Source organism: Schistocerca gregaria, chromosome 6 (genome assembly GCF_023897955.1).
Source record: "Schistocerca gregaria isolate iqSchGreg1 chromosome 6, iqSchGreg1.2, whole genome shotgun sequence".
Taxonomy (NCBI): Eukaryota; Metazoa; Arthropoda; class Insecta; order Orthoptera; family Acrididae; genus Schistocerca; species Schistocerca gregaria.
In genome coordinates this window covers 501,423,460-501,438,793 of record NC_064925.1, presented here as the reverse complement: position 1 = coordinate 501,438,793, position 15,334 = coordinate 501,423,460, and the positions used below count along the sequence as shown (strand labels likewise).

The window sequence follows — 15,334 nt, the reverse complement described above, 5'->3', positions numbered from 1 at the left end:
TGGCTGGCAAAGTAGGATTTGCTGGAATATACGAGACCAAAAAGAGGGAAGACATAGTGAGGTAATTATTCGGTGAGAATACGAACTGACTATTCCAGAGAGCGCCAGTGGACACGCATAACTTTCTGGTATCGCACACGCCCTGCTGTAGGGGAAATGAGCCGGCTGCCTGGAGACTGGGCCGTGCGGCGGCCCTGCAGAAGTCTGCTAGACGTGTTGCAGACGGCGCGGGGCGGCTGGGCCGTTAGCCGGCTGACTGATGAGGCGGCCATCGATTTCTCCGGCTCAGCTCAGCTCGGTTCGGCTCTGGAACTGCGCCCCTCACGCATCACCGGAATTGCGGGCCCCGCCAGGCGCCGGGTCGCGACCTGCTTTCCCTCACGGTTAATGACGCTCCTGATCAACACCCCTGATTCCTTACCTTTGCCGCTGCAGCGACTACACCACACAATGAACTGGCGTGAAAGCGAGCAGCCCTCACCACACAAAGGAACTCTGTCCCATAATTATACGACAAATACAGCGTTGTCACTTGTGAGGGATTATAAAGTGTGACAGAATAGCTCTGAAGTACACAGCGAACTGATGTTCAAAATCTCTGGAACTGAAAACTATCTATCAGCAGAATTTATATTCTTTGTTTTATGGCTTTCTAACTAGTAAACAAAACATAAAAGGACTTGTAACCAAGAGAGGCAGTGTCTAAAGAAATAAAAATATAAAAGTTGCTATAACATACAGTTGAGACATAATGTAGCGTTACTCTCAGTATACTCATGCCGAATGAGTTTGAGTGTAAGTTGATGGTATCCCTACATTAACCCCTGGATCTATTTCAACTTTAGTTGGCACATAAACATCAAGTCTGATGAAAATCTGCATTGTTGAGTTTACAACCGCCTAGCAGAAGTAGGAGCCATGAAATGGCAAAAACATGCTTTTCCAGACCCTAGCGTATAGGCTGCTCTGTATGACAAGCAAGTTGTGTGGGAACAGTACTGGCCTACTAGATTAATCTATTTCCAGGTTAGCCTACATATCAGGGGTATAAAATGGTTTTCCTTGCCCCAAAACCTACGCTGCCTCACCTGTCACGTCTGTTGTGTTGGAGCAGAATTGGCCTGCTTTATTAACCTGATGTTCACGGCTGTCTGTGCATCAGAGGGAAATAGATTATTTTCAAGCACCTGATGTGTAGATTGCTCTGCATGAGAGGCGGGTTGTGGGAGTAATATCGGATTGCTGTATTGATCTGTGCTGCAGAGGCTACACATGTAAATGAGCATGGTTGGGGTTAGGTTGAGGAGGGTAGAGAAGGGGATGGATGGAGTAAGTGGGACAAGGAAAAGGACAGTGACAGGGAAGGAGGGGGAGACGCATAAGGAAACTGGATGGTGTACAGGAGTGGTTGGCAGGCAGAAGAGGAAGAGGCATAAATGGGAATAGGAAGTGGAAGAAAGACATGGTCATGTTGAAGGAAATGGGCAAAGAGAGGGGGAGGAGGAGATGGATGGATAGAGAGAGAGAGAGAGAGAGAGAGAGAGAGAGAGATAGGGGGAAAGAGAGAGTAGGGAGGAGGAGATAGACAGCGGTGGTGGGATGAGGTGGAGAGACAGAGGGAGGAAAACATAGAGGGAGGGATGAGGAAGTGTGTGCAGATAATGTATCAAACACATGTGCAGGCAATGATATGGCAAAGCGGCCAGTTACGATATATCTGAAAATTGTACCCATTGAGCTATGGGCCAACCTCAAGCCTATCTGTCTGATACACAGAAACAGGCGCTATATGTAACACCGCCTGTAGTTACCATACATAATGACAATGATTTTAGCCTTCATCGCAATAAATCACTCTCTTCCAAGTGCACCTGGCTCCATTCACATGGCATCACATACATTGGTCAGAAGCCCCTGTAACGTCCTCACATCTTCTATGGATTGGGCGTACACCAATTATATTAAAAGCGAGAAGCCTGGTGAAGGGGAAGCCACAATACTGGACTTCCTCGCCGATCTATGGCCTACTAAACATTGCAGTGAAGTTTTGACGCAAGATCTGTTGAAAATCAAGAGGTACCCCATGATGCATGAACCATAGTCGATGCCTGGCTGGAAGAGTAAAGATATCAAACATCTCTGGCAATCCATCGCCCAGGAACCAGTGTCACACATTCCCACTGGAGGTAAACCGACCCATATAGCTGAGCACACTAATATGCCACTTCCAGGATTCGGGGATGTGCACTAGCCCCTGATAGAATCTGCTCAGTGGATTAACGGCATGGTTCGGTGTGGCGGTGGCTATTTCCACACATCGAACTAGGTATAGAATGGGCTGCTTTCAACATCCTACCTCAGGTACAAGATCTGTCAACATTAAATAAAAACTGTAATATTGTGCTGAGTGTGAACACGTGTAAATGCTGCTGTGTTTCAAAATCGAGGCGAACTGCAAATAACACCAATTCAGTGTAAGAGAACGTACTTTCAAAAGTGGTGAAAACTGCCAAGTGGATATTTACAACGAAGTTCCTTTCGACCTCAGCCTCCGCTGTTGGTGAAGGAAAAAAGCAATGGTTTGGAGAATATGAGAACTAGAGGCAGAAATACAAATGACCACGGAATACAATTTGTAAATAAATGCGAAATGTTACTCGTGTAAAATTCTCTTTAATTAACTCCAGTAAGCTTACGACAGAGAAAGCTATAACAATTGTTGTAGAAAACAATTACACATTTCAGCATTTCTTTACACTAGACACGCTCATATAGGATATATCAATTCCATTCCAGAGGAAGAGGTGGATCTAGGCAGGACATACGTCAACCATGCTTCAGTCCATGTAACAGTACCGACTCCGTAGAGAAATGAGACAAGGTAAGGATGAAGGAAAAGAAGAAGAGGAGGTAGTAGTTCTTAAATATACAGGAGGTAGTAGTTCTTAAATCTAGTCGAAAAAATCCAATAACCACATGTCTGGAAACCATTACATGTTCTTAACCCTGTGTTATGTAGAAGCAGTCACTATGGGCTGTGCTACATGTTATTACCACTCATCTTGACACACCCTTTAGTCCTTCATCGCACTGAATTATGCACTCTTTCGAATACACCTGGTTCCATGTGGAATGGGTCACGTACGCTGATTACAGCTCGTATAATGTCTGCACATTTAACGATGGGTTGGGCATACAAGAACCACCTTAAATGCGTTTCCACTATTTCTTGAATCTGTTGTTTTGATTTGCTACTCGCTACCTGTTTGCGAAGCTAGTAAGACTCTAGGAGGGAAGTAATTGTGCGCCTGTGTCCTTCCCATACACTTTTGCTATCATTTAACACTCTGTGCGTAACTGTAGCTTAGGCAGAAGAGTCATAGAGGTTTAGCTTGACCATCAGTTAAAGTATATACCAGGTAGACGGAGATAGGTTTGTAAGTGTCTGTTCCAGGCATCTTTAGGGTTTACCCCTCTCCACAAGGGGTTAATGGGAGCAATAAGCTTTCGGACTATGCTGTATACACAATTTTCTGGCAGAACTGGCTAAAACTGGCATGTCTATGGAGAGTCTGTGCATGGAGGTACATTACATACATCCACATTTCACATTTAAAAAAGTTTTCAGTTATTGTACACTAAGTGATCAAAAGTATCCGGACACCTGGCTGAAAATGACTTAAAAGTTTGTGACGCCCTTCATCGCTAATGCTGGAATTCAGTATGGTGTTGGCCCACCATTAGCCTTGATGACAGCTTCCACTCTGGCAGGCATACTTTCAATCACATGCTGGAAGGTTTCTTGGGGAATGGCAGCCCATTCCTCACGGAGTGCTGCTCTCAGGAGAGATATCGATGTCGGTCGGTGAGGCCTGGCACGAAGTCGGCGTTCCAAAACATCCCAAAGGTGTTCTATAGCATTCAGGTCAGGACTCTGTACAGGCCATCCCATTACAGGTCGTGCACTATGAATAGGTGCTTTATCGTGTTGAAAGATGCAATCGCCATTCTCGAATTGTTCTTCAGCAGTGGGAAGCAAGAATGTGCTTAAAACATCAATGTAGGCCTGTGCTGTGTTAGTTCCAGGCGAAACAACAAGGGGTGCAAGTACCCTCCACGAAAAACACGACCACGCCATAACACCACCGCCTCCGAATTTTACTGTAGGCGTTACACACGCTGGCAGATGACGTTCACTGGGAATTCGCCATATCCACACCCTGCCATCGGATCGCCACACTGTGTACTGTGTTTCGTCGCTGCACACAACGTTTTTCCACTATTAGATCGTCCAATGTTGACGCTCATTACACCAAACGAGGCGTCGTTTGGCATTTACCGGCGTGATTTGTGGCTTATGAGCAGCCGCCCGACGATGAAATCCAAGTTTCCTCACCTCCCGCCTAACTATTATAGTACTTGCAGTCGATCCTGATGCAGTTTGGAATTCCTGTATAACAGTCTGGATAGATGTCTGCCTACTACACATTGCGACCCTCTTCAACTGTCGGTGGTTTCTGTCACTCAGCAGACGAGGTCGCCTGTACGCTTTTGTGATGTACGTATCCCTTCACGTTTCCACTTCACTATCACATCGGAAACAGTGGACCTAGGGATGTTTAGGAGAGTGGAAATCTTGCGTACAGACGTGTGACACAAGTCACGTCAAGTCACGTTTGAAGTCCGTGAGTTCCGTGGCGTGCCCCATTCCGCTCTCTCACGATTTCTAACGACTACTTAGGTTGCTGATATGGAGTACCTGGCAGTAGGTGGCAACATAATGGATCTAATACGAAAAACGTATGTTTTTGAAGTGTGTCTGGATACTTTTGGTCCCATAGTGTATGTATTGTCATTTTTACTTGATTAGCAATTACAAATAATAATATATTAGGAATACTACAAAGTTTGGGTCAATGTTTGTTTATTAAGAGTTTAATACTCAGCCACCAAAAGCTCAGTATAAAAGGAGCCGCTTGAGCTGCAACCGTCACGTGAGACTTTTCGAAGTGCTGGGGGCAGGTATAGCTTAACTGAAATGTTTTCTTTGTTCGGAAAGGGTTTCCTCATTTAAAGCCCGACTGACAGCAAGAGGAATGTCAGTCCCGAACACATGGGGACGCCTCAGAAAAGCAAAGGTATTCCCTTTACATCCAAGTGGGTTTGTTGTTGAGTGGTTGGTTTCATAATGACTAAAAAATGCAAACACTTGAAGCGATGCCTAGGTGTGTGCAGTTAGCAGTGAGGACATCAGCCAACGCTGAGATGTGCTGCAAGAAAGGGCCAGTATGAGAATAACGTGTTATTATCCAGGTTACGCACTTGCCTTGCAAGTTTGCAAATTTTCCTCCTGTATGAAAGCTCAGAGGCATGCTTACGCAGCATTGATCGTTCGAAGGCGTTGTGATGGAAATACAGAGCCCTTGTGAGCATAATAAGAGAGACAAGTAAGAAAACCCCCAATCAGGGGCTGCCAACGGATCAGGCAGTTATCAGCCAGTGAGTGATCAGTGACAGAAGCAGTCACCCAGTCAAGTGGTTAGTCAGGGCAAGAGAGATCAATTAGTGAACAGTTAATAAGTCAGTGAGTTAGCAATGCATAGAGAGTAGAATCTCACCGCACCAAAGAGACAGTGAGTTTGCTTTATGAAGGCTTGCTAACCCACTGTCGACTCAGCCTTCAGATTTTGAATCAGATGACTGCATTCATTCTGATTGGTGTCGTCACTTTGTGCAATATCGATACTCATTTTGCATTGCATGTGGAGTGGAGATTCTTTGCAGCCTGAATCGTAAATGTTTAAGCATCCTACTGCACTCCCTGATGTGATATCAGCCTTAGGTATTAAGCTGAGAGAGCAAGGAGACTTCACCTTCCCAGCAGCTGGTACTATACGCCTTCGTAGCTGAGCGGTCAGTGTAAATGGGTGCCATACAAAAGAGCCGGGTTTGATTTCCTGTACCACCAAAGATTTTTTCTTGGTGGAAGGACTGGTACGGCGTGCACTCAGTCTCGTAATGTCAATTAAGGAGCTATGCCACCGAGTCTGCGAAATGGCCGTGAGAGCAGTGTTGTGACCACATGTCTCCCCATACCGCATCCACATGACGCCGCACGACAGAGGATGACACGGCCGCCGGTAAACACCCTTGGGCCTGAACGGCCTGGTTAGAACCTCGTTCAGCTGTTGACATCATACTATACCTCAAAGGATTATTGCTGTTCATCAGCCCAGGCAGAAGATGGAAGGAGTTAAGCTGCTGAGGACATCGCCTCAAAGACCCATAAAAACATATTTGAAAGCTGCTGTCTGTCCTAGGCGCTTCAGTCCAGAAACTGCGCTGCTGCTACAGGCGCAATTTCGATTCCTGCCTAGGGCGTAGATGTGTGTCATGTCCTTAAGTTAGCTAGGTTTAAACAGATCTAAGTCTACGGGACTCGTGACCTCAGATGTTAAGTCCTACAGTGGTTACAGCCATTTGAACCATTTTGTTGTCAACACGAAGGCAAACAAATCTCGAGGATTTGTGGACGTGTTGCGCTAGCCTGTCATCTGGTAAACATGCCTTCATCCAAAAATAACTTCATCGAGTGGTGAGATGAAGTAGTCCATCCCTCCTTTAATTGCCCAATTACTGAAGTCGTATCTATGCACAGTCAAATCGGCTCCGGGTCCACACTTGTATTGATGACGCAACAATAAAAGTTTCTGTGGTCTTGTCCTAAGAGCGGTGTCCCAGGCAAGGCTGGCACCTCGCAGCGAAACCAAAGAAAAGTCTAGTAGACACTCCTGCTGGAGCTTCGCTACGCTACCACAATGTTTGGTTACGGCTGAACAGAGGAACGATGAGCCTAGTTCCCAGTTAACGATCGAAACGACAACATTGTTTCAGGCCGCGGTGGCCGAGCGGTTCTAGGCGCTTTAGTGTGGAAGAGCGCGACTGCTACGGTCTCAGGTTCGAATCCTGCCTCGGGCATCGATGTGTGTGATGTCCTTAGTTTCGTTAGGTTTAAGTAGTTCTAAGTTCTAGGGGACTAATGACCACAGCAGTTGAGTCCCATAGTGCTCAGAGCCATTTGAACCAACATTCTTTTAGATAAACAACCTACGTTAGATGTCTTTGGCATACGGAGTCGGCCAGAAAAATGTTAGGCCCTATCGAGATATCGATATTGTCGTTCAATTTGAATTACGAGTGCGTTGTAGTATTGTCTTTGGCTCAACAGATGTTAGTACTTTCATCTCGGTATTACGCAAACAAGATAGCTGGAGCACGCTTGAGATTCGAGCAACGAAAATTGTGAAATGGTTTTTCAAGTGTGATAATGCCATTGAAGTACACTGTTAGGGAAGGCCGGAGTTTCAAACAGAACTGCCAAGCCACCTAACAATTAAACGCTTCGTTGACAAGTTTGAATTGCATGGAACGATTTGTGATGTTCACAGAGGAAGATCAGCAAGACAGCGTACAGCTACAAGTCCAGCTTCGTCGGTTCTCGTGTTGGGAACGTTTGTTAACTCTACTCCGAAGTCTGTTACGCAATGCGCACGTGAAGTGGGGGTTATCAGTACAAGTGGACAAAGAATTCTGTAAGCTGCAAAGTGGAAAATTAACATTCCACGATTACTGCACACGATTACTGTGTACGATCCCGATCACCGAATGCAATTTTGGGAATGGTATCAGCAAATGGTAACTGATGACGTACAATTTGTGACGATGGTAGTGGAGTGACGAGGCATGATTTAAACGTTAAGGAACCGTGAATCGGCGTAACAGTGTGTATTGGGCACCGGAAAATCTGCATGTCTATGTAGATAAAGCGGTCAGTCTACCTGGGGTTCATGTGTGGTGTGGACTATCATCTGACGCCTTAGGAGGACCCTTATTCTTTGATGCTTCTGTCAGTGCAGGAGTGTACCTGGATATGTTACGCTCATCAATTTTGCCAGGTATACGTGCGCTTTATGGAGCTGATGAAGAGGTCTTCTACTAACAGGATGGGTGGCCACCACTCTACCACCTATCCGTACGAGATTTCCTCGATGACAATTTTCTGGGGCATTCGATTGGATAAGAGGGCCTATTGAGATCTCTCCACGGTTGCCAGATCTAATACCTATGGACTTTTACTTGGGAGGAAATGTGAAAGATAACGTCTATCGACGTAAACCACACACACTAGAGGAACTTCCCCAGGAGATTACAGCGACATACGCAGCGGTGGTCCTGCGGTTCTAGGCGCGCAGTCCGGAACCGTGCGACTGCTACGGTCGCAGGTTCGAATCCTGCCTCGGGCATGGATGTGTGTGATGTCCTTTGGTTAGTTAGGTTTAAGTAGTTCTAAGTTCTAGGGGACTAATGACCACAGCAGTTGAGTCCCATAGTGCTCAGAGCCATTTGAACCACACGCAGCGATCTCCACTGAACATTGACAGGCGTAGTTGCGGTGACCACTCGTCGTTCTGTTATGTGTATAACCGCCTACGGTGAACATTTTGAACATTTAAAGCGCTAAACTCAAGTTTGTATAACATGTGTGATTAATTATTAAATGTGCAATAAACACATAAGTAATACTTTTTGTTCCTTAAAGTGTGTATACATTTTTCTGGCGGACTCTTTATATTAATGTGAACATTGTGCCATTTATTCTTCAAGTGAAGAGCCTTTGAAATGTATCAAGTGATCCTCCATTATTGAAACACAGCTGCACTCAGAACATACCGTTGGAAATGGATTATACAAAGTTAACTAAATCTTCATATTTATATTCTAGTACAGTGAACTAATACTTTATATGTTCAAGTTTCGCTCAGTCTGCTCCAAGAGAAAAGCAACGAACCCATCATTGTACTGGCGAATGTGTTTCTGTAGGGTCACAATAGTTTCCGTGTTTCTGTAATCAAATTGTTTTAACTGCGACCTCACTTTCATTACCTTTTGTCACCCCGGTGTGGGGCTTCGATTTGATTATCTCGTCCATTTATTAATAAAGCGAGGACGTTCATATTCTCCGACACTACTCGGAAAGCAATCAGTTATGCTTGTATGTGTGAGAATGTACGTGTGTTTGTGTATTGTAGCTCGTCAAAGGGTAACTCCGAAAACTAGCAATTTTTGCTTCTTATGTGTGTGCCTTGTTCCTGTTCAGATTTAGTCACGAATGGGTGCAAACTTACTCATCCACGTTGTCAATGTTTGATGCGTGGCTATTTATAACTGTATGATTTCTCTGTAGTAAAGTGGATAAAAAGTGAAGTTATTAATTTCTTACGAACTGAGTCTGAGTGGAATACATTGCGGATTAAATGAACTTGATTTTTTAAAGTTGAAGTTAGCGTAATGAAACGGGAGATCAAATTATACTGGATAATGCTACCTTTGGAATATTGAATGCTCGGGAGTGATATTTTATGCACTATACCTCACGGCGATTAGGATCCTGAGATTTTCCTTATCAGGCATACAAAAGATAAATCTAAATTCATAACATTTAAGAAACGTAGATTTATCAAATTACGGGCGAAATAAGTTTTCAAATGACAGTTATAAATCAACAGACCAAGATCAGCTTTGTACTTGAAGCGCAGCTGCGGCGGACCACTATAATAAAGTCGCTCGATATTGTAAGTTACGTGATATGTGATACTAGTTATGGAACTAGTCCAAAAGCCAATTACTCATTAAAAGTGAAATTTCGTGAGTCTGTATTTTTCTAGTGAAAAATCATAAACTGCTCCAACATTAACTATTGTTAGGACCAAAGATCAAATTGCTATGGAAACTCGATAGAAAGTTAATAAGTTTGGGTTGCTATGACGACAAAATAATAAAGAAGACCGCGGTAAGGAAATTTTTATAATCGTGAATACACTACTGGTCATTAAAATTGTTACGCCAGGAATAAATGCAGATGATAAACGGATATTCATTGGACAAGTATATTATACTAGAACTGAGATGTGATTACATTTTCACGCAATTTGGGTGGATAGATCCTGAGAAATCAGTACCCGGAACAACGATCTGTGGCCGCAACGACGGCCTTGATACGCCTGGGCATTGAGTCAAACAGAGCTTGGATGGCGTGTACAGGTACACCTGCCCATGCACCTTCAACACGATACCACAGTTCATCAAGAGTAGTGACTGGCATATTGTGACAAGCCAGTTGCTCGGCCACCATTGACCATACGTTTTCAGTTGGGGAGAGATCTGGAGAATGTGCTGACTAGGGCAGCGGTCGAACATTTTCTGTATCCAGAAATGGCCGTACAGGATCTACAACATGAGGTCGTGCATTATCCTGCTGAAATGTAGGGTTTCGCAGGGATCGAATGAAAGGTAGAGCCACGGGTCGTAACATATCTGAAATGTAACGTCCACTGTTCAAAGTGCCGTCAATGCGAACAAGAGGTGACCAAGACGTGTAACCAATGGCACCCCGTACCATCACGCCATGTGATACGCCAGTATGGCGATAACGAATACACGCTTCCAATGGCGTTCACCGCGATGTCGCCAAACACGGATGTGACCATCATGATGCTGTAAACAGAACCTGGATTCATCCGAAAAAATGACGTTTTGCCATTCGTGCACCCAGGTTCGTCGTTGAGTACACCATCGTAGGGGCTCCTGTCTGTGATGCACCGTCAAGGGTAACCGCAGCCACAGTCTCCGAGCTGATAGTCCATGCTGCTGCAAACGTCGTCGAACTGTTCGTGCAGATTGTTGTTGTCTTACAAACTTCCCCATCTGTTGAGTCGGGGATCGAGATGTGGCTGCACGATCCTTTATAGCCATGCGGATAAGATGCCTGTCATCTAGACTGCTAGTGATACGAGGCCGCTGGTATCCAGCACGGAGTTCCGTATTACCTTGGTGAACCCTCCGATTCCATATTCTGCTAACAGTCATTGGATCTCGATCAACGCAAGCAGTAATGTCACGATAAAATGAACCGCAATCGCAATAGGCTACAATCCGACCTTTATCAATGTCGGAAACGTGATGGTACGCATTTTTCCTCCTTACACGAGGGATCACAACAACGTTTCACCAGGCAACACCGCTCAACCGCTGTTTGTGTATGAGAAATCGGTTGGAAAGTTTCCTCATGCCAGCACGTTGTAGGGGTCGCCACCGGCGCCAACCTTGTGTGAATGCTCCGAATCGCTAATCATTTGCATTTCACAGCAGCGTCTTCCTTTCGGTTAAATTTCGCGTCTGTAGCACGTCATCTTCTTGGTGTAGCAATTTTAATGGCCAGTAGTGTACTACTAAAGCTACTGCCACCAATGAGCTCACGCCCTCGACGAACGACCGTTAATACTGAACCCGCATATTAATTATATCTTCGGCAATATATAGTGCACGGGCAAATACAGTATGTGATTTGCTTTGCTTTACTGCAGCAGCGTATCGTAACTGACAGCTAGCTTCTTTTCGGCACCAAGCAAGAAACGTTTCCGTGCCACTGTAGTATGAAACTTTCTGGCTAATTAAAACTGTGTGCCGGACCGAGACTAGAACTCGGGACCTTTGCCTTTCGCGGGCACGTGCTCTACCAACTGAGCTACCCAAGGACGACTCACGCCCCGTCCTCACAGCCTTACTTCTGCCAGTAGCTCGTCTCATACCTTCCAAACTTTACAGAAGCTCTTCTGCGAACCTTGCAGAAGCAGCACTGCTGAAAGAAAGGATTCCGCGGAGACAAGGCTTAGCCACAGCCTGGGGGATGTTTCCAGAAAGAGATTTTCACTTTGCAGCGGAGTGTGCGCTGACATGACACTTCCCGGCAGATCAAAACTGTGTGCCGGAACGAGACTAGAGCTCGGGACCTTTGCCTTTCTCGGGCAAGTGCTCTACCATCTGAGCTACCCAAGCACGACAGGCCCCATCCTCACAGCCTTTCATTCTGAGACTGTAGTATGACTTTCCAGCACCCTGGTGCGTGAGTTCTAACTCGGTAAAAGTGTTCTACGTCTGGCAGTGAAGTTGAGAGCACAGGTTCCTACCTTGGTATCGTTGGTGTGCAACTCTAGGTGGAAACCGGGCAGCACGCCACGCTCGTTGATGTGCCTGACCGCCATCTGGGCTGCGGCCAGCTCGCTGTGGCCCTCCAGGCGGACACCGCGTCGCGTCGTCAGCTCGAACAGTCCCAGGATGGTCACGCGCTCAGTGGAGCCCGGGGTCTGGGTCGGTGGTTCGAGCCCCGTCACCGGTGACTGCAGGAACCCGTGGGCGGGACCCGTCACCCGCCGTTCCTCGTTCCTCACCAGCGAGCGCGATATCAGCTGGCGGAGACGAGGACCGCTTATAGCAGCTTGGGGTGCTGTCGTTCCTGGGAAGGACCCGGCGCTCTTTTCGTACAAAACATCACTCGCTGCAGGTGTTACGTCCCATTCACTACTGCGCCCCAGACGTACATCAGACCACGTGTTAACCAAACTCACAGTCGGGATAGGTCGCAACGTTCTGTCAACCACCACACCATCAGTTCTCACTCGCGCACTTTCTCCGCCATCGAACGCCGGAGAAACTTCTGCCCCGTGTCGCATTCTACTGGTCACACCTTTACAAAACGTCTTCAATGATCCAGATAATTCAGTCCCTCCTGACATGAAACAGACCTCTCCAGTTGATTCCGAACTCTGCACCGACTCGAGATCTGCTTTTGTCGACTTATCGCTTGACACTGCCGTCTGGTCATCAGGCTGGGAAATCGCATCCACTTGGCTCGCTTCTGTAGAGTCTGGAAGTGCATACTCGGCAATATCAGAGTCTGGCCATGTATAATACCCAATCGCCTTCCTTACAGATAGAGTTTCTTCATTGTGCCCAAGTCCAGTTGTAACAGGCGTCGGGTTAGTGTCCCAGTTACGATCTCTTGGAATCACGCCCACAGAGGTGTGCAAGAAGCTGTCGAAGAATTCGTAAAAATGTGGTTTTAACTCTTCCGAAGTTTCTTCAGAAGATTTAATTGCACTCGCGGCACCGTCCAGCCATGCTGTGTTTTGCGTGTTACTCGGAGCCGCTGATTTATCGGATGACATGTCGTCGTCTCTCTGTAGAAGTGTAATTTCGGAACTGGATATACGGCTTTCGGTGTGAAGTATGGTAGAGGCTGTTGCCTTGCTAACGACAGTTTCGCGATTAGTTTCTGTTGGTTTCTTGCGCAGCTGATGGTGAATAGGAAGAAACGAAACGTTTCTCAGTTGTTCCACATCTCTCGTTTGATACACATCGAAATCGCTTTCGCCTTGATGTCTGCTATTGTTATTGCTGGTTGTATTATAGGGAAGCGAAGAGTTTGACGCCACAGGGGAAGGGGAGGGCAAACTGAAAAAGTTACTACCTACACTTGCTTCGTTCCCGAGCTGGCTGTTATCGTAAACACGCTGCAAGTGGCTGGTAGCAGTTAATATCGGAACTTTGTCATTTTCGATATAGTTTGTTTTCCTGGAAGACGACCGAGATATGCTTTCAGCAGCTGCTGCTTTTTGGCTATCTTCGCGTTTCCCAGAGTGTGAGCTTCTGATGAAACCTCTAGACGAAATCAGCTGTCCGCACTGTCGCCTCTCGCCGTCGGAAACAGCCATCACGTCCCCACCTCCGAAAACTCTGGCGAGAGTACGTTTGCACTGCACGGGGACCGGCGAGGACTCCGATGCCGATGCTTCCGGCCGCGCGGCAGGAAGCGCATTCTCTGGAAGAGCAGTCTCACGCGGCTGCGGCTCCGGAGATGGGGAACTCGCCGCTGGGGGGCGGAAGTTGGCTGGAGCGCCATCTGAGGCGGCGGAGGGCGAGGAGACGGCGGCATCGGCTGCTTTGAGGACGTCCGAGCTGAGAGCGTGGGCGGAGGAGGCGGCGGCCAGCACGATGGCGAGTCCCAGCAGCAGGCACGTGAGTCCGGGGGGCGAGAGCTGGGGACTGGGCAGGGGGGCGAGGCCGGCGGGTGGAGGCGGAGGCGGCTGCAGGCGCGGCGCGGAGGCGGCGGCGGCGGCGGCGGCGGAGGAGGCGGGGGCGGCAGCGACCGCCGTCATGCCCGCGGCGTCAGCTCCATCTGCAACAACGACACGCGCTCTCTTACAAAGTGTTCCGGAACTACAGTGTCTCATATAGGCATGAGCGACCGTGACATACTCCTAGCGTGGGAAATTGCACGATTCGAGAAATTTTGAAAGTTAAAAGGACAAATTCTGGAGTTTTACCTGGTGTATTATAAAATAAAGAAAAATGAGAAGAGTACATAAAATGGACAGAGTTAAGGAATAGCTAGGAATGTCTACAACAAAAGGTGTCTCTCTAAAAGTTCAAACATACATCACTACAACACAGTAGTACAACCAGAATGTCTTTATGCAAGTGAATGTTTAGTACTGAACTACAAATTACCCAAACTTGATGTGCTAGAAAGACCACCAAAAAATACAGTGGTATGGAAATTAAGAAGCATTGAAGAATTTTATCGCAACATAGAAAACGTATATGAAACACTATGAAAGAGGCGACTGCTTTAGTTATTTATTTATTTATGTATTTATTTTTACACTTATACAGAATAAACAGCAACAGGTTAACCAAACACATTCTTAATTATCTTTGGGACAAGAAGACAACAATAACTTGGATTCAAGAAGTTCCGAAAGATTTGGAAAGAAACAACATAAGTGAAATAGATGCAACAGAGAGTTTCAAGAGGAAAGTGTTAAAAATGGGATTGCAAGGCGGGAGAGAGAAAAAGACAGGGTCAAAATGGTCCGAGGAGAGAAAAAGGATACATAGTGAAAAGATGAAAGAATACTGGAGGAAAAGGAAAGGACAACAAAGAAGGAAGCACTGAAATTGGTGCGTCGTCCACAGATGACCTAAACGAAGAAAGAAGCAGAAAGTAAACTGAGACATGACGAGCAGGTTTTGATTTGACAAGACACTCCGTTCGTTTGGAAGCCAATGATCCGTAGCATAACGGTAACAATGCGTCATTGTATCAGGTATAGAAGTATGAGACCGGAATGTCCCAATAGATAGTGTTAGTTGTCAGTGAAGAGCCATTGACAAGGCTTCTGCAGCGCTATGTGCTTGCTGTAACGGCTAAAGACATAAATGTCAACACACACTAACTCAAGTTCCATACATCGGTATGTATTTCAAACCCGTAAATGTGTCGACTTTTGTGCCTATGAACTACGATCTACGGACAGCGTTGGTTTTTTTTTTATTATAGTTTCAAGAAAAGAGCTGCAGAGACGCGTGGAATGCTTGTTGAAGCTGTTGGGTAAACGCAGTATTTAGAGTGGTTCAAAAAATTCAAAAGTGGTGG

At 46.2% G+C, this 15,334-nt stretch overlaps 1 protein-coding gene across 1 annotated transcript in view; it reads right to left on the bottom strand.

Moving 5' to 3' along the window:
• The window catches only part of LOC126278518 (uncharacterized), an 867,389-nt gene that overhangs the window by 649,777 nt on the left and 202,278 nt on the right, over positions 1 to 15,334 (bottom strand). The window contains exon 2 of the mRNA XM_049978683.1: positions 12,027 to 14,074. Coding sequence (XP_049834640.1) covers positions 12,027 to 14,054 — 2,028 coding nt within the window. The 5' untranslated portion in view covers positions 14,055 to 14,074. The remainder of the gene's footprint in view (positions 1 to 12,026; positions 14,075 to 15,334) is intronic.